Consider the following 24,796-nt stretch of genomic DNA (forward strand, 5'->3'; position numbering starts at 1 on the left):
ATGTGACAGAGAAGAAAATGACAGAGGCACTTTTTGAGAAGGATTAAATTCACCCCCTCTGTCACAATTCCCTCCTCAAGGAATCCCCCTGAAAGCTGAAAGGAGTAGGGCTTCTATCCCCTCTCGTCTGCCTCTCAACTTCTGGAAGCTCCTTGGCTATCTTCCCCCCACAAGTACAGTTTGAAGGTCTCACGATACTCAATCCACAGAGGCCATGAGGTAATAAATGGTTTCTTTGAACAAGTTTATTCTTAGACCAACAAATTAGTTTAAGGCTCAGCCAGCCCCATTTGCTCTGGTCAAATCTATCAGCAGCATCCCGACTTCGAAAGAAAATAAAAAACAGCCAGTGTGCCAAAAAATAAAAAATAACCGGTGTGCCAGATTGTGGTTGAGAACAGCGTTCAGAAAGAAAACTGTGGATTGTGGGGCTGCAGTAGCTTCTCACGGACTCAAAGCATTCAAGGCTGCCTCACAGTATGGAAGAAAACAGGAAACAGAAATCAAAACACTCTCAACAGAATCTTTTCTGGTGTCTGTGGGAGACCATCAAGATACACTCAAGTTACACGTGCACAAGAGGTGGTCTGCTATTTTGGTAGCTGTGATTATTAGCTTGTCATCAGGAAGGTAGTTTAGATGACAGATGCAGTTTCTCTTAGTGTCTCTGAAGATGTCTCTGTGGATTAAAGGAAGTTCTTGGCTCATGGGACAGCTCCTAAAAACATTCACAGATTTGATAATATCATAATGTTATATGTACGTAAGAAAAAAAGAATATGATAATTTCTTCTCCAGATTGTTTTGGTTTTAACTCCCACCTCCCAAACTTCTTACCATAAGAGTGGCAGACCCTCTTTTTGCCAGAGTCAGTGCCTGACCAGACCAGATCATTCTGGTTATGGACTCCCTGGACAGCCCAAAGAAATATCAGTCTTCAAACAGCTGCTTAAGTATTGGCAGGACAACTAATAACTAAGGTCTTCCAGGCAGCACTGGTTATCAGTTTGGGAGAGTACGTGGAAGGGGCTGAGTCAGTAATGTCAGAAGACACAAAGGACGATAGGGACAAGAGTAACTCTGCAATGCATTCCCATCAGTAAGAAAGAGGAGTCAACTCACACAAACTCCACTGCAGCTGAAATTGTCCCAAGATGAGCTAATGCAAATGTCCACACCACCAGTCTTCTTTCGCATTCAATGTACTTTAACAACTGCTGATGCCAGGGCAACTTATTGTGGGAAGTAGAGCTGGATTGCTGAGCCAGACAGAAGAAAAGTTGGTTCCAGATCAATAATTCAGATCACTCCAGCAGAAAAGTTAGTCTGAATATCAAATCAGACACCCAAAGTACTGAGCTGTTACCCCCTTCTAAGGCTCTAGGCTCTTTCAGACTTCCTGGCAGGACAGAACTCAGGAGTGATTCGGACAAGCAAGTCACCCAGGAGCACAGGAATGTACCGAAGTCCAGCTAGTCCAACGTTGTGTCTCACAGGACTCGGTAATGAAAGAACTTGGACGTGCAAAGAGTAAATGTTTCCTAGCATGCTTCACCAGCTTTCAGTAGTCAGATGTTAAAGGACTTCCCGAGCAGTGGTTGCATCTAGACGCTCATGTTTGGTAGAGAGAAGTAGATCTATCCCCTAGGAGGTTGTCTAACCCCTTTGTGAATCTAGTCATAGTTTTGGATCCTGCAACATCTTGTTACAATAAATTCTATGCATGGGCGGGTGGGGAGGACAAAACCAAAAAACAATCCAACACAACAACAAAAAAAAACCACTTTCCTTTCGTTGAATATGCTTGTATGTCATGGGTGTTCCTTGCTCTTGTACATTTGTCTTTAACCACTGCTGAGCACAGAGATGATACTCTCAAAGAACCATCCACAACAATCCCCATACCAGTAGTCAAATTTACTTTCCTTGAGCAAGTTCCTTTAAGACATTCAAAGACAGAGTGGGTGTAATGAGTGTGTTGAAGTACTAATCCCCATTGGGCTCTCGTCCCACTTCTCCGTTTTGCTTCTTATCTCTAAAGAAGTTTGCATGGTACCACCTTCTGCTGCTTGTGCAAAGGACTCCTGTTTCCATAGCTGTGTCCACTCCCACGTTGCCCAAGAGCTCCACATCTCCGACATGAACAGCAGAGGGTAAATATGAAACCTTCCTTAAATTGCACAGCAATGTCAATTAAGAAGGAAAAAATTGTATGTCTAACCTAAGACAAGAGGCATATCTCTCCAGCCCCTTCTCTATTTTGCCATTTCTAGTATCAGAGACTCATTTACACTTTTGTTATAGATATTAGAAGAAGATTCTCTTCTAGAAAGAATAGCTTTTACTCCATCATAGGTTAGAATCATGGTTAGCCTTCTTTTACAACTACATTTCTGTTAGCAACTGTCATCCAGCCCCCCATACAGTCACTCCATCCAAGCTGAGATGAACTGAAGGTGAAAGTCTTCAGCAGGAAAACCAGAGATCTTTACAGCTAAAGTCCTCTCTAAGGAGGTCACAAAAACTCATACCACGCTGCCGTGGAACACATTTAGATCGGAAGTCTCCTTGTCACCCATACTTGGAAATCTATTATACCTAATATAACAAGTATCCTAGATCCAAGCCATAATAAAAGTAGAACTGTTTAGGAAGAGACGAGAAACAAAAACTGCTAAAATGACACTCCTGCCTATTAACTTCTTGGAAAGCATGTTATTAAAACAATAACATGTTAAAAGCTTAGGAACAAAATCTATAAAATAGAATGGAGTTTCCAATGACCTGTACTTGTACAACTTTAACTCTGCCTCCAGGCAAAACAAACACATTAAGTGAATCAGACATTTTTACCAGTTTTCTCCTTTTAAAACTCTTTATGAACCCTTTAAGGCTTGCTAATATTCATGGAAGCAGTGCACAATGCCAGAGCTGTGCCACGACGACACAATAGCGCAAAACAAAAATCAAGAGTGCTTGGCATAGTATTCAGAGCGCCTTCATTTGCTAGTCTTACACTGTCATTTTGACTTACATTGGTACTTTTGTTGTTGTGTTTTGAAATCTTAGTCTTTGCCTGATTTTAACAGAGTATTTTTAATACCTAAAATACATTTTCTGCAATCAAGAAAGATACCATCATATAAATAATTAAATTTATGAGTCATTAGACTTGTCTGACAACCAGCACACAACAGTATCTTCTGATACACAATCACTAAATCAATAAAGAGGATATAAATTTAACACACTTTTCAATGAATGGAAAAACAAGCTACAAGATTTGTAACAGCACATCCAAATATCTACCAGCATAAAATTGCAAACATCTGGAACAAATCAGTCTTCAAGTACAAGCAGTCAAAACAATCAAGTGGAAAAAAAAATACTATTTCTCTTAAAGCATTACTTAACACTGGCAATATAAGCAATTCTGCTCGCAGTGCAGAAAACATTTAAAAACAGATAATGCTTAGAAGAATTCAAACTAGCACCTGAAATCCGAGGGAGAAATGGCAAAGCAAGCTAAAACAAGATCTGCAACATTTTAAGCAGCCCTGAACTTCTAACACACAAAACTTTAGACTATTTTAGGGAATTGATCTTAAGGACAGAGTATCATATCAAGCACTAAACCTGGAAATAGAACAGATCTGTCAGATCAGCCCATCTCAACACAGAGCAGTTCTTTATCACACAGCTTCTAAATTTTGGCAGTTGTGTTTTAACTCTAAAAAAATTAGTTCCCATCCATAGGTAGATTCACACAAAAGTTTTAAGGGTGCATGCCTAAAGCCCCAGGTCTACCGTTAGGTCATTACATCAGAATTTCAATGTACATTGAAAATAAACAAGGGAGAAACCTATAAAGCCTGTAAGACAAATCTGAGAAGCAAAGTACAGTGCTGCGACCAAAATTCGCATCTCTGCAGGGCTCCTCACAATCACTGCTGGAAAGGCAGTGCATGAATGCAAAGAAGGGCAGCTGGTTTACCCCAACAACACAAGTGCAACAGGCTATTAAAAAAGCAGCTGGAAACTCCCTGCTTTTGCCCTAGGAGAAACTTTTGTTGATATTCCCAAATGTTTCTTGCTATCAAGTGAGAAAAAGGATTGGGTAGCTCCCTGTGAGAAAGAGAAACTCTCTGCTATGAAACCCATGACATCAGTAGAGCCATGAGAGGGGCTCTAGACGATCATCATTCAAACCCTGTTTCTGCTAAGATCATAGACTAATTCAGGCTGGAAGGGACCTCAGGAGGTCATTACTCCCTCCCAGCTTTTAGAGGCCTCCAAAGAAGAGAGAAGATTTTGATCATAAGCAGGTGCCCAAGAAGAATCAAGGCTGACTTATAAGTCCAAGCAGCTCTAGTTTCCTACCTTAGTTTGTCTCCTATACCTTTTCCTCTGCATGACTTCCCATGGAAAATGGCATTTACGCCATTACTCGAGTCTTCCACATATAACTTAAAATCCATAATCCAATTACACAGATATATCTTATAGAGAAACAAGTGCCTCTAAAACAAGTTTGATGAAAATAAACAGCAGAGTAGAAAAGAAAGACTCTACTAACCTTTCTGAGGAAAAAGCTTGTCTCTTGTCCACTCCACACAGCCACCAAGACACAGTACTATGCTGAGCAGTCATGCCCATACTTCCTAGCCAGTAAGCATGCTGGCTGGTGCATGACAGCACACATACTGCTTCTTATGTAAAAGACAGAAGATGTGGATAAGCACGGGGTAATGGGAGGCAGACATCTCAGAAATTAGACTTCATTAACCTGACTGCTCAGAGAGTTACTTGTTACTATGTAAACATTTTATGGTAGCTTGGAAGGGTTTTCCCAGAAGGGCTGTGTCAATGGATTAGTTTATAAAATTGCATATGTCATACCAGTAGTTACAATCTGGTATTCAGGAGTAAACTATTAATCATTGACCCAGCAAACACTTAAATATATTTATCATTATTGTCCTCAGTAATCTCCTAGACTTCAGCCAAGCTGACAGTGGACAACAGCATTTTCAGGATCAGAGTCCTACAGAGCCCCAAACCCAAATAGAGTGACCTGTCACCGGATGCAGGGAGGGCAAAATAGAGGAAGGGACAGACACACCCTGAGGATTTAAGGTTAGATTCCAACACTCCTCAGCTTCAGCTAGTTTTGGTCTTATTCCCCATGCTGGGTGCAGATCTGGCTCAACCAAAGGAAAGCATTTGTACTAGGGGTGTTTTCTAAGCTGAAGTTTTTTGTACCTGCTTATTTGCCTTCACTGCAGTATCACCTACGGGTTCGGTTGAGATTTATTCTATTAGGCTCTGTAAGCACCCATGAAAATAGTGTTCCTGAACCGAGTATCTTTTTCAGACCAAAGTTATCCTGTTCCTTCCCACAGCTCTCACAAAGGAATTCAGGGACAGTATTTTCATGGGTTTGTACACAGCCTAACAGAATGAGTCTCAACAGGAACTACAGGTCCCTGCAATGAAGGGTGGAGGCTGCCCATGTCTGAAGCCCATGTCTATCTGTTACAGGACTCTCTCCTGAAAGAGACAAAGAGATAAGAGTTAAATCGCGCTTAACAACCCTACCCAAAGAGAGAGACTCTATTTCAAAGGTTTTAAGATAGTGGTGGAAAAAACAGAAGGGCATGGGAGGTAATTCAATTTGATTGGACTCCTCCCTAACCTAAGAGGCAATATTGACTGAAATACTGCTATTACCAGGTAAGTTACTCTTGTAGATGACAGCTGCAGTTATATGAAACTGCTGAAAGCAGAAGTAAGACTAGACAGCCCACCAATCTGTTTGCTAGCCGAAAAACTACTTTTGCAAGAACTCAAAACTAATAAAGACTTCAAGGTAAATGCAACTGCTGCAGAAATAACACTAATTTAAGAGTGTCATCTAACTCTTAAAGAGAACAGTAAACATGAAAGCAGAAATCATTATTCTGTATCTTAAGTACCTTTCAAGTTCTCCATGGATGTTAATTTGGCCACACAGCTACCAATTATCACCCCAATGTCACAGCAGCAGAGACCACATCTGAGTGAAGAGACTTGCCCAGAAGACAGTTAGAGCATGAACTCGTTCACTGACTTGCTATTAGTATTCCTCAATACTAAGGGTAACTAGATTACCCAACAGGGGCATTTACAAACGTACTACAGTTCCACTCTTCCTAGAAAATAGTTACTCTGGTTATTTTCCCAATTTCAGGGTGTCTTGACAGGCAGGTCAAAGGACTGTGAAACTTCTGCCTTTATGCGACCCTAAAGCAAGGAATTAACAACCCAAGTGAAAAAGTGAAAGGTGTACTGCAGCAACATCTGCCTCCCAGTGACCCCTGCAGAAGTGAGAAAGTGGAGGAGATGGGAAGCACGGAAGGGCTGGAGGACAGCAAGATGCCAGTTCCCTTTTCTTTCTTGAATGTACCCCAAAGCACTCACACCCTGCTCCTGCTGGAGCACCCAGGAGCCCAAAAGGATCCACTGGATAAGTGGAAAGAGGGGTACAGCAGAGGAAGCACTAGAACGCCCCCTTCCCCCCACCAACCCTATTTAGTTCAGGAACCGAACTAAGTTCAGGAACTCCTCAAATCGAACAGTGGGTAATTCCAGAGTGGTTTGCTACCAGCTTCTCTCCCGTGACATGCTCTCCTTTGCTTCCACACCTGCACTCATTTCAGCATGTGGACAAGAGAGACAGGAAGCAAGCAAGAGACTTGACTTTAATTATGGTGCAGGAGAACTGCATCATGAAGAAGGTGCAAGGGAAAAGCAGTATTTTTAAGTGGCTATGTTCAAATTAGCGAGGAGTCAGCCTGAGACTGTTAAAGGAGCTGTGCATTTGTTGAATGGATGGCTCCTCTCCCATCTTCTAAAATACTCTTCAAAATACTGGTAGTGTAAGAAAGAACACTCCTAACCAGCAATTGCTAAGTAGTTTTTCTACTACTTTATTCCAAGGACAGAAAAACGGTGCACTTTAGGAGAGGGAACTGCAAAATTGATAACAGACTGGGATGGGAGGAATACTGAAAGATAGCAAAGTAATAAGAGAAAAATTCCTGGAGAGTAGGACAGCAAACTCCAAAAAATACTTCGTCAAGAAAACCTCTCTGAAGCGCAGAGGAGGAAAACTCATCAGTAGTACAGCAACAGTGATGAGGAACAGAAATTACATATCCCGATCCGACAGATCACACTGACCTAAAAAACTTGGATCCTTCTACACTTCCTCTTCCTCCTTTACATCCATGGCAAATATACCAGCTGTGACTCTTCACTTTACAGGATACAGACTAAAATTCCCAGAAACCTACAGCTGACCATGCTACCCTACAGCACAAAAGAAAAACATTCCCCCAACAGCAAATCAAGCAAAAGTGTCATAGGAACTAGTACTGTTTGCTATACAAATGCCTTTTCCACTACAGTGGCAAGCAATAAGACTTAAGAGAGTGTGATCTTCTCTTAGGTGAGAAGACATCATTAGCTTGCATTGACTGGCAAAGAATACTTGACTGGAAAAAGCATTCCTAGTGACTCTCCATTCTCTCATCCCTAGACGTTGGCCAGGCTCAAATCAGTAGGTAATAAGGAAAAATCACAGTACTTTCATCAGCTTTACAGTGGGAGTGAGAAAAGCAAAGCAGCTAGCACCCCTAACGAGTTACTACTCTGTATCTGTAACTTTTTAACAAGAGGGGACAGAGGAGGACACATGGACTGTTACGCTGTTAGAGGCTGGTTATTTAATGATTGTATAAAAAGGTCTGCATTTAAATAAGGGCTACGGGTCATTCTGTGTCATCTAAACTGTCTGCAAAGCATTATATAGATCCTGCTCAGTATTTGCTGAGGGAAAGAGCTTAATCCTTTAGGTGTCTAACCCTGCTAACAGGAATAAAAAGAACTCAAGGAATGGGGCTGGATTTAGGAAATTGAGGTGTCTATTGGCAAAGCAAGATGACTCTGCTAAGTGAGGAAAGGGAGCTCATAGTGGGTACCTCAGGGGAGGCCCAGTAATAAATGTATGCTCCTTTCTCCCACATAAAATTGTACTGCTGGGGATATTATTTTTGTGACTAGCTAGAGGAAAAATTTTCTTTTCTTCCGGTCTCCTTGGTAAGGCAGGCTACAAAGTCAGTACCTTTTATTTTTCTTTGCAACCCAGAGATTGGGTAATTTTTTGTGACAGAGCTAGTTTCTGGTCAAAGATCACTGAACTCTTTAAGGCAGACTAATAACAATCAAGCATGTCTCCTATCTTCTGGGGTCAATGAAAGACTTTCTCTACTTCTATAAAGTATATGTGCTGAGACCTTAATTCGGGCTTTGGACAAAGTGTTATCATAGAAGCCACTAGTGACACTACAACCAAGTTCTGATCCCGTGGTAAGAACTCTCAACATCTGTTCCCCAAGATAAAAATATCAAATTGTTGTTACGTGTTGTTAAGCATTTTTTCTTCCCTACCTCAGAAGTAGTAGTAAATAGAGTTCACTGTACAACTGATACATAACTCTCTGCTTTATGCTAAAGAGCTCTGTTGCAAAGGTGTTGTGTAAAGACAAAGCAAAAATGGATACTGTTGCAGAAACTGCATAAACGTAAGTACAAGACACAAAGATAGATACAGACCAGTGGAAAAGTTCAAGAGACAGTGAGGCGGTATCAGGACTCAAAACAACTATCCTAACCTGAGTCCTGTTTTTATTGTTGTATTTTGCTGTGTTTTTCTTAATAGACCCATGAGTACAGGCGGGTTTTAAACAAGATCAATTAATTGATTCTGTAAGTTCTTAAGGGAAGTGCCTCCTGTGTGCCAGAGGCAGCACTAGTAACAGCACAATGATGCTTGTTTGAAAATTCAGCAAGTTAGAGATAAGAAAGGAAAGCTAACATCTTGACAGAACAGATCAGGAGATTCAGTTGAGGGATTTACACACATAAAAAAAGAAGGCAGGCAGTTTGAGTCTAACATGGCAAAGAGGAGATGTGGAAGATGTAACAAGAGCAGTGACAAGACCGAAGCAATTGACTGAGGAAGTAATCCCCACAATATCATTCTGAGTGGAGATGAGCAAGGAAGATAGACTACGTCAGAGCCTATTAACAAACAGATGCTGCAGTTATCAAGAACAATTTGACTGAAGTCTCAGCTTTAGATATGGGATAGATAAGGCCAAAAGTTTAATACTGTGTAAAGAGAAACTGCGTAATAAAGCCTGCGAAAAAGGACCTTGGAACAGGGTCTACACCGCAGGTGATGCCAATTTGTAAAACATGGACAAGATTTGTTTTCTGATAGAAGTAGTCAATATGGTCTTATGAGGGGTGATAAGTCCTGGAAGAAGGAAAGGAAAATTTGTGGTGTAGGTCAAGATGATTGGGGACTAACTCACAAGAGTCACAAAATGCTGTGTGGTGTGTGAGACGGCTGGGGTTGGACTCTATAAGGAACAACCTTTCTCTCTGGTTCTTCCACAGACTTGCAGTGCAAACTTGGATTTAACCTTTAATGGCATTTTCTTAACATGAGATAACCAATCTCTTTTTGAGGTGCTCAGATATAGTGCTGTTATGATGAACATCACAGAGAAGCCTGTATTTCACAGATATGAACTTAAGCTACCATCAGTTCTCTACAAACAACTGCTTCACAAGCAGTGGTTTAAAATGGGACCTTTCCTGACTAAGTGGATTCAAAACAAGCACAAGAAGTCCTCAGCTTTCTGAGCTTATGGTTATGTCTGCAAAGTGCAAAAAGCTCCAAACTAGATCTGAGCAGGCCAGCACATCTGTGCAACATGGCACAAAGACAATTATGCAGATCGCAGAATTATCATAGCTGTATCAGTGCAGTGCTGAGCCCAAGCTGAGAATCTCCACCTCTCAGCCAAACTAATTTGCTCAGGCACAGCTCCTTATGGATTAATCTACATTGCTTCTGGATCTGTAACTAGCTCAGTCATTGCTTACACACTATAAATGTCCTTCAGTTTCAGAGCTACCACCTCCAAGAAGCCAACAGGAACAATGAGATGAAACATAACCACCTGAGCTTAATAACTCCAAGTTCCAAAGGAAACTAAAAAAGAAATCTCTTTGCCTTGTGTTCCCATCTCATTGAACTACTTTTAAGTTAGAGGTTTGTAAACATGTATACATCAGCAAGTATCTCAATCCATTGTCTTTGCTCAGCAGCATAACTAGTTCTCCCTAATTTTGTAGGACTAGCATTTAACATTGCTATGGCAGAATCTACCACTGACAGCAAATCAGCAGTTTCCTCTCTTATTTCCTAACTAATGCAACAATCTTCAAGTTCCAAAGGTCAGAAAACAGACTGGTAAAGCTTAAAAAGCCACACACCCTCAAACCCTGAATCTCCACATTTCAAGTTATTACTGTTTTGGCATTTTTGGAAAAAAAGTTAGTTTAAATAAAGAACATCCTCAGGATTTCTCCCCAGGTAATCAGCAATAATCTTGCTAATGACAAGCACAAAAGAAAAGACTGAGGATCACTTTCCTATAGCTCAGTTGGCTGTTCAGTATTATCAAGAGCAAAAGATGCTACAGAAGATGTCTTCAGAGCTAGCTAGTCATCTGACAGCCCTCTCTAAATAAAGGTCCTCAGGCTCACTAGCAGAAACCTCACTGTAACAGCAAGCACTCTAAGTTCCAGCTGCCAGAAAATATTTTAATTGAAAACTCTCAAACTGCTTCGAGACTGGCTATGAGATGTCATGTACGTATTCAGCTATGAGGAAGAGAAGATCACTCCAGATAGAAGAGCTCTGATTCAACATCTTGATAGTGAAGCAAGATCATTTTTGGAGAGCTTTTTCAACCCTGTTCTGATCAAATTGCTATGATCTGATAAAGGACCATTGCTGTCCCAATAAGGAAGTTGCCTTTATTGCCCATGACATTTAGATAGCAATGCACTTACTTGCAAGAGGCAGCCAAAAGTCTGCCTCAATAGGGGTTACAGATTCAGGAGTATAAAGATAACTTAAACCAGTACAATCACACACCGCCACAGCTTGTGAGCAGCTTTCCAGGACAGCCCTGTTCTAAGGCATTTCAGAGCTTGCTCTAGTGGCTAGATGAAGATTATTGAAAAGTTTGCATCTTAAATAGTTGCATCTGCCATGCATTACAAGGAAATGCGTGTGCACTTAGGAGAGGCATACAAACTTAGGACTGCCACTACACCTGAAACTCACTCAGTTTACAGTCATAGTGTGTTTTCTATGTCAGTGCATCATAAAGACTGTCATCCTTTCCTCCCTTTCCCCTCCAAAAGCCACGAGAATTTGTCAATCAGTACACCTGAACTAACAAAAATGTGACCCAAGTACCTTGCATCTATTCTATACTATACTATAATTACAGTGTACATATATACATATATACACACTATTCTATAGTATAGAATAGATGCAAGGTACTTGGGTCACATTTCCTTACAATGCATGGCAGACACATTGACTGTTACTATGATGGATACAAATAACTAATCTACCAACAATCAGAATATCATCACAATTCTTTTTACTGCTGATAGCATGAATATGTTAAATTAGAGCAACCAGATATTCAGTCTTCAGGTGACTACACATTTTCTTTCAGTGCCTCCTGAAGAGTTTTAACATGAAGGAAGCCAGAAGGTGAAGCTGAATTTTTAGTTGTGTAACTAACTTGCCCTGTGACTTTCATACATTGCTTTTTTTACATTTGTAAAGTATTTTTACATTGTAAAGTGCTTACGCTCACCAAAGGTAAGGGCCCACAGAAGAGTTAATTAACTACATATACTGAATGCTAGACTCTCTAAAATAATGCCTCCTGAGAGGCTGCTTCTAGTCAACTAGTATTTATATCATTATTACCAGCAGGTAATACTCCAAATTGATGGCCAGTTTGGTCCTCTTTCAGCAAAAGGTAACATGGAATAATATTTGTGACAAGCATTATAGCTTCGTGTCTGTAGGACTTGGATAGCACACTTTAGACCCTTTTTTCTACTTTATCCTATTCATAAAAATCAGATGGATTTACTGATGCTAAAGGAGGGTAGCAGGGGTCTTGCATTAGCACTGCTTGGTACAGTGCCTGCTCCTAGTCATACGGTAGGAGATTGGCTGCCAGCACTCCTATTTGCAAGATATCTACTGCAATCCTCTCAGTTCAATTTTGTTCAGGAATGATCAGCATCCTGCACAGACAGCTCTTATCTTAGTTGTGTGTGTCTCAGTACAGAGTCAATTCTTTCACCAGCTTCGCTTACCAAGGCTCTTAGGGGAGGCTCTTGCCACACATAAGGTTTTAATGAACTTGACCTTTTGAGGAACACGTGAGGAAGGCCACTCCAAGGCACTGTGTCTTTTTGGCACAAGATACTCACTTAGTGCCACTTAACTCGTTAGCCTCATTTTGTTACCATTGCTGCCAGTTACACTTCAAATATTAATCATGCATCACAGCAGCCTGTGGACCGAGATAGAAACCAAAGAATGTTCAAACAAACCACAGCAGTTCTTACCTGAATCTCCTCAGTTTCATCCACCAAGAGGAAACTCACAACTTTCTCTGTCATCTTCCTTCTCTTGGTCTCCTCATCCATCCTCTCCTCCTCCTCCTGCTCTTGGGCTTTGCCAGCATGGTACACAGTGACAGGATGCTTCCTTCTGTTCCCCCCAGCATGCGTTCTCTTCTGACACTCCACGCAGAGGTTGATTTTGCACACCTGGCACCTCACTGCTGCTATCTGCCTCGAGCCCGTCATACTGGCATGCATTATGTTCCCATTGGCACCTTTGCAGGAGTCACAGTACGGGACATGGCCGGGTCTTATACGGGTCCGTTCGTGGTTCCGTAACCTTTCCGGCTGATGCAGCTCTTCTTCACAACGCTGGCACTGTAGGCTCCTGCACTCATCACACTCAAAGATTGCTTCATCTGTCCCACTGCAAACATAGCTTTCCTGGCACAGGAGTGTCGTGTTCTGTCCTTTCTCTGCAGTTTGTGTGTGGGCACTCATCTTCAGATTTCTTTAAAGCAATGTTTTTCCCTCCTGTTTCTGTTTTGAACAATGATATGTGTAAGAGTCAGTTGCAAATTTAGTATTTTCTCAGGAGAAAGAAACACAATGGGAATTCTGTCCACACTTAATTTTAAATAATTAATAGATGTTTTTCTAAGATTCATACACTGACCTGCCTCCCAGGAAGAGTCTGTTAAGCGCAGGTGAAGGTTTCTTTCTCCAAAATAAACTTAAGCAATGTGGCTGGTTTCATGTATTGTTATACCCAAATGCTGGTATACATTCTTCCTCTGTTTAGCTGTAAAACATATTTTCAGTGATGAGAAAAAAACCCAGTCTGGTGTACTTCAGCAGATAGGGCAAGTATTTCCCTGAAGCAGAGAACGGAGGGAGACAGTGGTGACACAGAGACAAAAAAGGCATCAGAAATGCACAAGTGCATATACATGTACACGCACACACAGAGGACTGTGTCAATACTAGAAAATTCTCTGCTTTCACTCCCCAGCTAAGCTCCTCCTTCAGAGTTCACAGTAATTTATTTGCTGGGAATTTCCTGATGTGCTTCGCCAGATAAACAGAAATCCGCTCGCTTTGTGCGCTCCTTCTAGTAACGCTGGATAACGATCGCTACCGCGGCCAGGCTGACAGGCGACGGATTTTCGCCCCCTCCGACCCAAGTTGCCAGAGCAGGGCCCCGAAACCAGCGCCCGCTAAGGGCAGCCTGCGCACCGAGCCGCCTTTGTCTCGACCCGCTGCCTCCCGGCTGTGCGGGGCCCCGGCCCTGCCTCCCCTCCCTCCCAGCCCGCACACAGCCGCTCCCGCCCGGGCTGGCCCTCGGCGCCCCCCTCTCCCCGGCTGGGAGGGAGGGAGGGAGCGACCGGCCGCGGCGGGCGCCGGGCAGCCGGCCGGGAGCACTGCCCCGCGGCGGCCGGCACTTGTGGCTCGGGGGCGGGCGGCCCCCCGCCAGCCGGCCCCAGTTACGCAACGCCGGTGCCAGCCGGCGCCTCGCTCCCGCGCCCCGCACCTACCTGGGGCTGCGCCCAGCGCGGCGCCGTCTTATCCCAGGCAGCGGCCGGGCAGGAAGGGGGAAGACCCCGGCTTCCGAGCGGCGGCAGCGGGCGGGGAGCCGGGGCGGGGAACAAAGGCAGCGCGGCACCGGGCGCCGCGAGCCGGGCTATTGTTTACAAGCCGGCGGCCACCTTTCTTCCCCTTCCTCCCGCCGGCACCCGGTGACTAAGGAGTCGGGTCCCGGCCGCGGCTTCCTCCTCCTCCCCGCCCCCTCCGCGCCCGAGGGGGTGTCCCGGTTCTCCTCCCCCAGGGGCCGGGGCGGCGACCCGACCATGCAGGCGAGGCGCCCAGGAGGGCAGGGCAGGGCAGGGCAGGGCAGGGCAGGGCAGGGCAGGGCAGGACCCGCGCCCCCGCCGCCCGCTCCCCTCCTTGCCAGCCGGGATCAGCTGATCGCGGGGAACTTCAGGGTTATTTTCTCACCGCGGCGACGGGAAGGCGGGAGGCGGGGCGGCGCTGGCACGCCGGGAGCTGTAGTCCGGGGGCCCGGCGCTGCCTCACGGAGAGCCGCCGGCGGGCTGCACGTCGCCGCGGGGCCCGCCGTGGCGCCTGCTGGGAGGTGTAGTTCCTGGCCCGCCGGGCGGGGCGGGAAGGGGCGGCGAGGCCCGACATGTTGTTCGCGGGGCGGAGCGGGGAGGTTAGCGGGGCAGAGGTGGCGGCGGGTGGCCGCGGCGGGGTGAGGGCGCTGCGCCTCCAGGGGCGTTACGAGGGCGTGGCGGGGGGCCGCTGGCCTGGGGGCCGCGCCGTGAGGCGGCGCTCCCGCCGCCTGCCCCTGAGGGCGTCCGCGGCGAGGCGCGGTGGTCCTGGCCCTTTCGCCGCCCCGAGGGTTTTCTTCTCCGTTTGCTTTATTTTTGTCCCCTGCCCCGCGGCTGGCGGGCTCCCCTGAGGGCGGGCGGAGGGCCGGGCGGGCGGGCCTGTGGGCCACCCTGCGCCGGAGGAGGGGAAATAGCCCCCAGCAGGTGTTTGAGGGGTGAAATTCGTAGCAAAGCTCTTTCATTCCATCTCCTGGAGAGCGACCAAGCGGCCGCTCCCAGGCCTCCAGGGCTGGCAAATAAGTGGGTCATGGTTTGCCGGAGAGAGGGCTTGTGCCACGCGCGCGTTTAAACGCAGTCTCGACAAGGAGCGCCCCCAGTCACTATAATTATCGCCCTTTTTTCTTTTTCGTGACGGTAGTACAGCCAATGTAGAACCGCCACCAGACTACAGATCTGAAACAGGCACACGACTGCCAAAAAAGGGCAGATTTGTGGTCAGAAACTGGAGCTGTGGAAAAGGGCAGTGGATGCAGACAGACATGGTCCACGTTGAGGAAACAACCTCAGCCAGCCATGGCTCCAGTGAGCTTTTGGCTTATGGTACTGGCTGGAAAGGGCAGGGTGCTACAAGAAAAGGACAAGTTATTTTTTGTTGGCTGTACATGTATATGAAAATACATGATTTAGATAATATGCAAAAATATTTTTGTTGTACCGTAGCTTCTCATCTGAAGTAACCAGAGTTTTTGGCTGGATGCTTGGATCAAATGCTAATGGTTACCTCTTGGAGGAAGGAGATGCACTGTTTCACTTCAGTGGTCTTTACATGTTGATAACCATAGGAGAGCAGCTATGAAGTACCCTGTTGTTTGGTCCCCTGGTCTGGTTCTATACAAATAATTTCAAGAGGGAGCCAAATTACGTGACTGGATATTCATGTAGACAGCACTGATTGCAAGTTTACCTTTTGTAAAGTGATGTATCATCATTTCACAAAACTGAGTCAGCAGGTCCAATTACCACGAAAATGAGCCATCAGTGAAGTTCCTAACCCTAGGAGTGACCGAGGCCCTGTCAGAATTCAACTGTATCGCTGAAGTACTTTTGTTCTACTAGATTCTGCTACATATATTTGTGTAACTAGGCATATACATATATGTGAGCCGACACAGGCAGGACACAGGAACAACCACAAAACCACAGATGAAATGCAAAGAGTAAATTTATTTTTGTTACCTCGTGAACTGGAGGATCCCCAAAGCAGCACCCGGGCAGCGGCACACAAGCTGGGACGCAGGCACCGCGGAGCTCGGTCCTTGCTAGCGGATCACCGAACCTGCTGGTTTTGCCTGTATATCGGGGGTTCACGCAGGCGTAGTTCGCCGCTGTGCTTTCATCGTTCCCACAGCAGGGCAGGAATGTCAAGCATGTTCAATAGGGTGCCTCTAAGTCTATCACAGGCCTATGTTATCTAAACACAGATGTGCTACTTGTCAAACACACAAGACTAAACAACGATTAGTGTGATATATATGTTTTTCGACACCTCAGCTGCAAGTCACTTGAGCGTGTTTACAATCCTCCTCACCAATCTTCCGTTATTTTCCCACAACATGGTTTATCTATTTCTCTTCTCTGCAGTTTATTGACGATGAATGACTGAAGATTGGCAGAGTAACTGTCTTCCCTGTTCTCTTTCATACTATTACGATAATGTATTTTCACTCAGTATCTTGCAGAAAAGATTAACCAAAAAAATTAACTAAATAGACTGACATCTATAGGAATAAACTTTAGCTGAACCAAGTGTCTTCAGAGTGAAAAAATCCTGGATAGCGTATATATTTAATAAATACAAGGTAGAAAGTTTTAAATCTCACAGTGCTATTCATGGGGAGCCAAGGAATCAAATCAATGAGAGTTTGGCATCTTCCTCTAAGTGGCTGGTAATGTGATAGAGGGAGAGATTAAAGGGTATGAGGAAGAAAAGGCAAAATGTAATTATTTGTTTTATGGTGTTAAAAAAAGTACAGTTGAAGGCTACTTTTATTTAAAATATTACAAAATGTACAAAATTGCGCTAGTTATTACTTTCTGCATAAAGCCTAAACTTTCATCCCCCACTGTTTCCTATTTCTCTCTCTTAGAAAAAGTGCAGCACTGCTCCTCCTGGAATAGGAAGTGTAGATTTAATTTCTCTTTTAAATGCCCTGTTATAACCATAAATTTGGTTCTGCTATATGTCAAAAATCAATTCAGCTGCTCCTTGAAAACAAGTTTTACTGATTTCCATGGGAGTAACATAGCATATACTGAAGAGACAGAAACCTCCATTGGATAGAGCAGATAGGCAGTAAGGATCCAGGATCCCAGTGATTAGTCACAGTTTTATAAAGACTGTACTCCTTCACCGCTCCAGTAGATCCTTTTTACCCAGTGATTCTGGAGCTGTGGACTAGAACACTGTTCCACCCATAAAACGTTTAAAATGTTGCACAGTCTAGAAATAATCTGACCCCTGTACCCTGAGATTCTGCCTAGCAGGTTTGGAATGATTTCTCAGGCTTGAAGTGCAAAACAATCTGCAGACATAAAAAGCACCTTTTAATTTTGGCCTTAATTTTAAAAGCCATCTACTGCACCCTTATTGATTGGCTTGAGCATGAAACTCGAGCCCACAGCGAGGAACTGAATAAAGTGAACTGTGATCAGTATCTGGAAAGTGGGATCTCAGTTTCACAACTGAAGGGTAAAAAGATAACATAGATAGGTTTAGGGGTAGGTAATTCTAAAATTCAACAGCAGAAAGAGTAGAGATGTGGAAGCAGCTATTTTTACTGGATGCTTCTGATGCTACTCTTCCTTGATTAGGAAGGACACTGGAGGCTGAAGTTCATGATTTGTAGAAGATGACTAAGTGCAAAATGGTCTATTTCTTTGGCTAAACAAAATAGATGAATGTCTAAATCAGGAAAGCAATGTTTCCTGTAAATAAAAGGTCTTGTTACAGCAGTACGAGTGAGTTTGGATTTCACATTTATTTTTCAAGCAGGTAACGGTTTCAATCTGAGACAGCAGCATAGAAACAGGAAACTCCTAAGACTGTTTTTATGCTCTTTCTCTTTTCCTTGGTTTTCCTGCAAGCTGCAAAATGAGTACCATTTTTACCCACCTAGGTATGTTTACAAATTATTTGAAATATTAACAGGAGTCGATATTGCAGTTACTAAATTTTATTAGTTGAAGGGAAATATGCAGGCTGCATGGAATGGGTTGTAATGTTGCCTGTTCGGTAGCATGTATGACATCAGTCAGGTAGATTTAATCTGCTTTGTACCGAAGAAGTCAACAGTGTCTGCTTTGAATGTTTTTCTTGCCATTGCAGGTGGAGGGGATTGTTTGTCATTTTGAGCACTTTTCCTTAAACAGTGTATATAAACAGTGGAAAATGTAGTACAGAGATAGTAAGACTTTTTTTCCCTAGCTGATCCAAAATGTTTTAAACAGCTTTGTGCACACACGCTCATGTTGTGGTCTACCTCATAATCATGTGCAAGACCACCTCCTTCCATTCACAGTCACTTCCTCTTCCCATTTGCAATTGCTTGCCATCATTGTGGTAACTACAGCAATTACCATCTCGCATGTAATGGTGGGGGGAATTGTACATTTAAAATTGTCTTTTAATGTAGTCTAATGCTGGAAGTAGGTCAGGGAAACTACCAGTTTTAGACCATGGCTAGGCCCAGCTGCTTTATAGCACAGTAAGATATTTTTGCTGAGCATATGGCTGCGTAAAATACTAGTGTTGCTCTTCTTGCTGTGTAAATCCTTAGTTTTTTCAGCAGAGATACAGCCTTCCACAAAAGCCAACCATATCCTGGGCTGCATCAAAAGCAGCGTGGCCAGCAGGTCGAGGGAGGTGATTCTGACCCTCTACTCTGCTCTGGTGAGACCCCACCTCCGTACTGCGTCCAGCTCTGGAGCCCTCAGCACAGGAAAGACATGGACCTGTTGGAGCGGGTCCAGAGGAGGCCACAAAAACGATCAGGGGGCTGGAACGCCTCTCCTGTGAGGAAAGGCTGAGAGAGTTGGGGTTGTTCAGCCTGGAGAAGGCTTTGGGGAGACCTTTTTGCAGCCTTTCAGTACTTAAAGGGGGCTTGTAAGAAAGATGGGAACAAACGTTTTAGCAGGGCCTGTTGCGACAGGACAAGGGGGAATGGTTTTAAACTAAAAGAGGGTAGATTTAGACTAGGTATAAGGAAGAAATTTTTTACAGTGAGGGTGGTGAAACACTGGCACAGGTTGCCCAGAGAGGTGGTAGATGCCCCATCCCTGGGAACATTCAAGGCCAGGTTGGACGGGGCTCTGAGCAACCTGATCTAGTTGAAGATGTCCCCGCTCATTGCAAGGGGGTTGGACTAGATGACCTTTAAAGGTCCCTTCCAACCCAAACAGTTCTATGATTCTGTATCTTTACACCTCCTGACCGCACGACTGATTTTTGTTTTAGCTTTCTAGACCCTTAGAACTTGCTAAACGCAGCTAAAACACGAGTTCCCTCCTTATTAATAGCCTGTTAAAAGCAGCAGGTGTATTTCCCAGGCTGTGCCTGCGGGTACACTCTGCACCTACCACTGTCATAGCTGGGTCGCAGCTGAGCCCGGCCCGAGAGCGCTGCAGCGGGGAACGGCACCCCGGACTACCCGAGGGGGCGCGGGCAGGTGAGGGGCGCACGCCAGCAGCCAGGAGAGGCGCCGGTGCTAGCCCACGGCGGGAGGCTTTCCAGGGCCTTCAACCACCCGCGCCGCAGCCGCCAGGAGCCCCGACCGACGGTGCATGACCTCGAGATGGCGAAGCCCCAGGCCGGTTCAACATCGCCTGCCCCCAGCAAAGATGGCGGCAGCCCGCACGCCTTTTTCCTCTCTCTCCGCCCTTCTAGCCGCTGCCGCTCTATGGTTGGGCGCGTTATTGTCTGGGTGCGGAGCGGGAGGGCGCTCTGGCACGGCCACCTCTATGGTCGCGCGGCGCGGTGCAGGTCGGGCCGCTGACGGAAGGGGCGGGTCACATGACCCCGCGCAGCGCGGCGGCGGCGGCGGCTCGGCGCGGTGTGTTCGCGGCCTAGTGGCGCCCCGGGGCCTCCCAGCCGGGCCTCAGGCGGCCGAGCGGCGTTCCCCTACGCCATCCCCGACCCGCGCGGCTTGGAGGGGCCGCGGCGGCGCTTCGGACGCGGCTCCTGCTCCGCAGCGAAGGGGTGAGAAGCGAGGGGCTGCGGGGGGATGAGAGGGGGCGGGAAGGCGGCGGCGGCGCTTCAGCCGCCTGCTGTGAGGAGGCGCGGCCGGGGCCGGGCCGAGGTCGCTCTCCTGCGCCCCCGCACCCTGGGCCGTGGCAGGCGCCGGCGGCCTTTCGCGGGCAGCGGCCCGCACCTCGGCGGGGAGGCGGTGTGGGCCTAGTGGCGGGGTGGAAGGGGAGAGTGGCCTCGGGGAGGCGCTCGCGGGAGAGCGGCGGCAGGGGCCTTTCGCTTCCTCTCCCGCCCAGGAGGCGTGGGAGTCCCTTCCGCCTCCCGGAGGCGCGGCGGGGAGCCGGCCCCGGCGGGCGGGGCGGCGAGCGGCTCCGCGGAAGGCGAGCTGAGCCCGTCTGGCGCTCGGGACAAGGCCCTGCGCCTCTCGGGTGGGAGCGGGCGAGCCCGTGGCGGAGCGTGTGCCGGCGGCCGGGCCGCCTCTGGCTGCGGGTGGGATTTTACTATTCGATGTCGGGAAAACGGGTCATGCGAGGAAAGGTTTTTCGGTGGTATCGCGGCAGGGAAGTTAATGTCCTTAGTGTGGACTGGGGTGGTCATCTTAAAAGATGTGTGAGCAGCTTGTGCATAAAAGAATCAGAGTGATTCATCCGTGTCAGTAACAGTTGTGATGTGTATATTGGCGTCTTTTTCTCATGACGTCTTTTTCCATTATAGAAAAAGACCTTTGTCTGCCTGAAGGAAAAGAGGGGTTTTTGTTTAAATACAGCGAACATCCCGAACATAGCTAACTTTTTTTTTTGTAGTAGGTCGTACAGGGGCTTACAGGAAGGGAAGTCTTAAAGTTGTATAGTTTTCAGTCTGTTCAGATTAAAGTGCATGCACACGGATTTTTAGTAATTTTTTGTGGGGCAGGAAAGCATTGCTTCAGGTATTGCATCAGCAGTTACGGAAGACGGTCAAGAACAAACTCGACAAAGGAAGAACAGGACAGTTTGTAGGGGTGGCATTGTACATAGTGCTTCACGTTTCTCTGCTTCTGTCTCTCGACTGCCCATTCACATACATCTTGTAATGCCACAGCTGTGTTTGTGTTTTGGAAAGAGTTAATAGCAAAATTAGAGTGGAGAGTCACTTATTTGACTGGCTAGGGCTTTATATGGTTGCAGAGGCACAGAATTAGGAACTAAATAAAAGATTTTGAAGTTCTGATGACATGTTTAATGGAGCCCTAGGTAAAGGGCTTTTGGACTGAGGCTTTGGTTTGGATAAGCATGTTGCTTTTTTGGGTTGCTTCATAATAGCAGTTTGGGATGCAACTTATTTCATGGCAGCTAGTGAAGGCTTTCTACATCACCTCTGAAAAACAGGCCTTGAGCAAATACTAGTTTTGTTTGTTCAGAAATAAATATATTTAGAAAATGTATAATCTGTTTTATCTCTCCTCGTGTCTGTTATGTTTGACATTAATGCCTTGCTTAGCTTGCAGGCAATTTTGGAGAAGACTGTAGGGCACTATGAGAAAGTGGACATTTTCACTGAGAGAATCAGTTGGCTTGAAATAAAAGATTTTTCTTTTAAGGAGGTTTTTTTTGTAAGAAGCAATAATATAAACAGCATGTCCAATGGGTGACAAACTATGGGGTTAGTTATTTTTATAATGGAACGGTGTAAAAATCCATACATCATGTAGAGACTGATGTAAAAGCCTATGTGATAGTACAGGGTTTAATAGCTTGGTTTACTGTCTACATTTTCTCCAGTTGTTTCTGAAAATGCTTTTGTTGCTCAGCTGCACCCACCATATGACACAAAATGTATAAAATACTTCGTCATAAATTAGAGGAAATCACTATTCACTCTCTGTTGCTGCCTAGGTATTGACATTAGAATCAAATGCCAAAAGACTGTATGATACTTAATAGGAATTACTCTAATTCTTAAAAAGCATTAGAAACATTTCTATGTGTGAAAGCTTTTTTTATAGGGATATTTCAGTGAAAGATAATAACGTGGATATACAAATCAAATGTCTTGGTGTAACATCTCTTTAACCAGGGTGTTACTAAATAGCATAGTGTTACACACTTACCATAGGTGTGGATTTTGTCAGACGCTTTTGTAGTAATCTAAATATTAAGATTATAATCAAAGCTGAATTGTAGTTAATTTAAAAAAAAAATCCAAACAAGTTTTGCGCTTACTGCTTCCTTATTTGAGGGACTAGCTTGCACAGCTATTTTGTGCAACTTATTCTCGACTAAGTGTACAGATTTTTTGTGGTGCAGAAGAATTGTATTGGGAAAATGTTGAAGAGAAGTTAAAATCAGACGAAATGAAATCAAGCTAGATCAGCCATACTGTCACTGCTGTTATGACACAACATGTGTGTATTCTTAAAACACATTAAGTTTATTTATGCATTAAGACGTCAGGATTTTTACAGTTTATTTTAACTTTGTTTAGTATAACAATAGCTCAACAGTAAGTATTGTAACTGTACGTTTCGTGGGGAACTTAATTGTTTTGAAAATGGTTAAAAGGTTTTGCAGGTTTTAAAATAAAAGTTATGATGTGTAAACACAGAGATACTAAGGAGATTAATTCTGTGACACTGGTAGAATTATGATGCTGCCCTGAGAAGGTGATATAATTGTCAGTTTAAAATACATTAGTTACCAGTGATTTTTAATAAATTTACATTCTGTTTATGACATGTCTTTTCACCCCTTTATTAAAAAAATGGAGTAAATAAAAAAAGAAAGGTTTAAAGAATACTACGATTTAAAAAAAAATTACATTAACAGTGCAGCCAGACCAGTACAAGCTTCTCATATAGTCAGTCCCCTCTTATTGGGACTTTTTTGGAGTCGGGGATAATAAAGAAGGTTGGGGTAGCCCTGTCTGAATGACGGTGACACTTGTTTCATAGTAATTCTGAATTCTGTGTGGTCTCAGACACTTGAGTCCAGCATGCCCTGAGGCCAGCCCTGTGCGCTTGTTTAGTTGTGTGTCAGAGCTAGCGTGCTTCTAATGGACAGAGCTCCGGCCCAGCAGGGATAGCACCGAGTCAGAATTAACAAGTCTCAGTGGATTTTACCAAACCTTAGAGCCATATGGGTATTCCTGTACTCTCTCCAAGTTTCAGAAGATTGGTGCAGCTGGTTCTGCATGGCGTTTGGTTCCATGAGGACTTATTAACTCAGAAGAGCAGTGTATGAAAGCAACTGAACTCCTTCTAGGCCAAAGTTGAACTTGAAACAGTATAGCTGTGTTTGTGTAGCACTTGCTTTAGTTAATAGCTGGGGCTGGATTTGAGCTGGGTCTGCTTAAGAGTAAGCTTAGATGTTTTGCCATCCATGACATCATTAATCTGCAGCTTACAAAAATTGCCTAAGGCTAATAAAGTGTGCACCTACATTACTGTGTAAACTCGGATCAGGAGTGTGCTCTTGAAGGAAGTCTCGCAGTCATCCTCACTTGGGAAACCTTTTTTCACATTGGTTTGCACTATTCCAGTGGGTGAACTGGATTCCTTTTGGATGAAAATATATTGAAAAATGCACTCTTACCTGCAAATGGGCATTCATTCCAGTGGAGTGGACCTCCCCAAAACGTGTAGTGTGGACATTAGGGTCTCAGCTCCCATCTGTTTTGTTTAACAGACCCACTCCTGTTGTACTGCCCTGCTTGCTGGCACGGACATAGCCTAAATTGACTACACTTTGAGTCAGAGACCTGACACAAATCCATCATTTGGGGGGCCGAAGATGTCATTATTTCAGTATTTTGAATGGTGTCAGGCCAGATGCTCACTGCTTTTCTTACCCCTGTATCTTTGCGACCACTGTAACATTCCAAATTATTCTCTCACTTAAAGAGCTGCTAGTTAAAATGCCAGTATCAAAAATGCTGCTTACATTCAATTTCACTTGAGGTAATACTTTCATAAGTCAACTGAGGTTTTAAAAATATCTCAGGACTGTTTAGTTCCTTAGTTACATATTTCAATATATTGGGGAAGTTTGAAGATCACCATATACAATACTGAGACCACAGTAAATATATCAGACACTGATCACTGAACCGTTCTAGCAGGGTAGTAGGACAGTCTGCAGAGAGTTCCTGAGATTTCTACAAGTGTATTCTATCTACACCCAGCTTAGCATCTCTTAACTTTCCATACCTAACCCTTGGTTTGTAGTTGCTTATAAATTTGATGTCAGAGGCCCCTCTGACTGTTGGAAGAGTATGTACATTTCTTGTGTGTCCTCTAGCTGCTGACAGAAAAAATGTGCTATGCAGTTACCTTCAGTGTAGCATCTTGGCTGCTGCAAGGGACTGGATGCATCTTCCTCTCTCGTCCAGATCTCTCACTTCTCCAGTGAGCAGTTTTAATCGTGGTATCTGATGATCCTCACAGCTTTCATAACGGAAACAGAATTAGACTGTTCTCTCTGCCGGTTTCACATTAGTAGTTACATATAGTAGCAAGAAAGAGACCAAGGCTTCCTTTAATTCCAGTGTTGATCTTCAGTGTCACAGACAGCAGAGGTACTAGGATTGGCCTGTGCAAGTATTAAGTCAGTAATACACTTTCTAGATGCTGTGAATATAACTGCACAAATATGGAAAAAATAATAACAGGGTGCTTCAAGTAAAATGG

The 24,796-nt window shown here is 44.6% G+C and overlaps 2 protein-coding genes across 5 annotated transcripts in view; one reads left to right on the top strand and one right to left on the bottom strand.

The window, feature by feature from the left end:
* The window catches only part of ZFYVE1 (zinc finger FYVE-type containing 1), a 28,317-nt gene extending 13,748 nt beyond the window's left edge, over window positions 1–14,569 (bottom strand). The window contains exons 1-3 of one of the 3 annotated variants that reach the window (XM_075151986.1): window positions 14,100–14,569; window positions 13,241–13,366; window positions 12,568–13,104 (exon numbers count right to left, since the gene is read on the bottom strand). In XM_075151986.1, coding sequence (XP_075008087.1) covers window positions 12,568–13,065 — 498 coding nt within the window. In that variant the 5' untranslated portion in view covers window positions 13,066–13,104; window positions 13,241–13,366; window positions 14,100–14,569. Of the gene's footprint in view, window positions 1–12,312; window positions 12,416–12,567; window positions 13,105–13,240; window positions 13,387–14,099 lie in introns of those variants that run through there. The other 2 variants (XM_075151987.1, XM_075151988.1) reach the window with 2 other exon arrangements.
* A 5,373-nt stretch (window positions 14,570–19,942) lies between these two features.
* Window positions 19,943–24,796, top strand: part of RBM25 (RNA binding motif protein 25) — a 34,613-nt gene continuing 29,759 nt past the window's right edge. Inside the window, exon 1 of one of the 2 annotated variants that reach the window (XM_075151999.1) lies at window positions 19,943–20,145. The gene's annotated coding sequence lies outside the window, so the exon portion shown is untranslated. The remainder of the gene's footprint in view (window positions 20,146–24,796) is intronic. The other variant, XM_075151998.1, reaches the window with a different exon arrangement.

This window comes from Calonectris borealis, chromosome 5 (assembly GCF_964195595.1).
Source record: "Calonectris borealis chromosome 5, bCalBor7.hap1.2, whole genome shotgun sequence".
NCBI classification, from domain to species: Eukaryota; Metazoa; Chordata; class Aves; order Procellariiformes; family Procellariidae; genus Calonectris; species Calonectris borealis.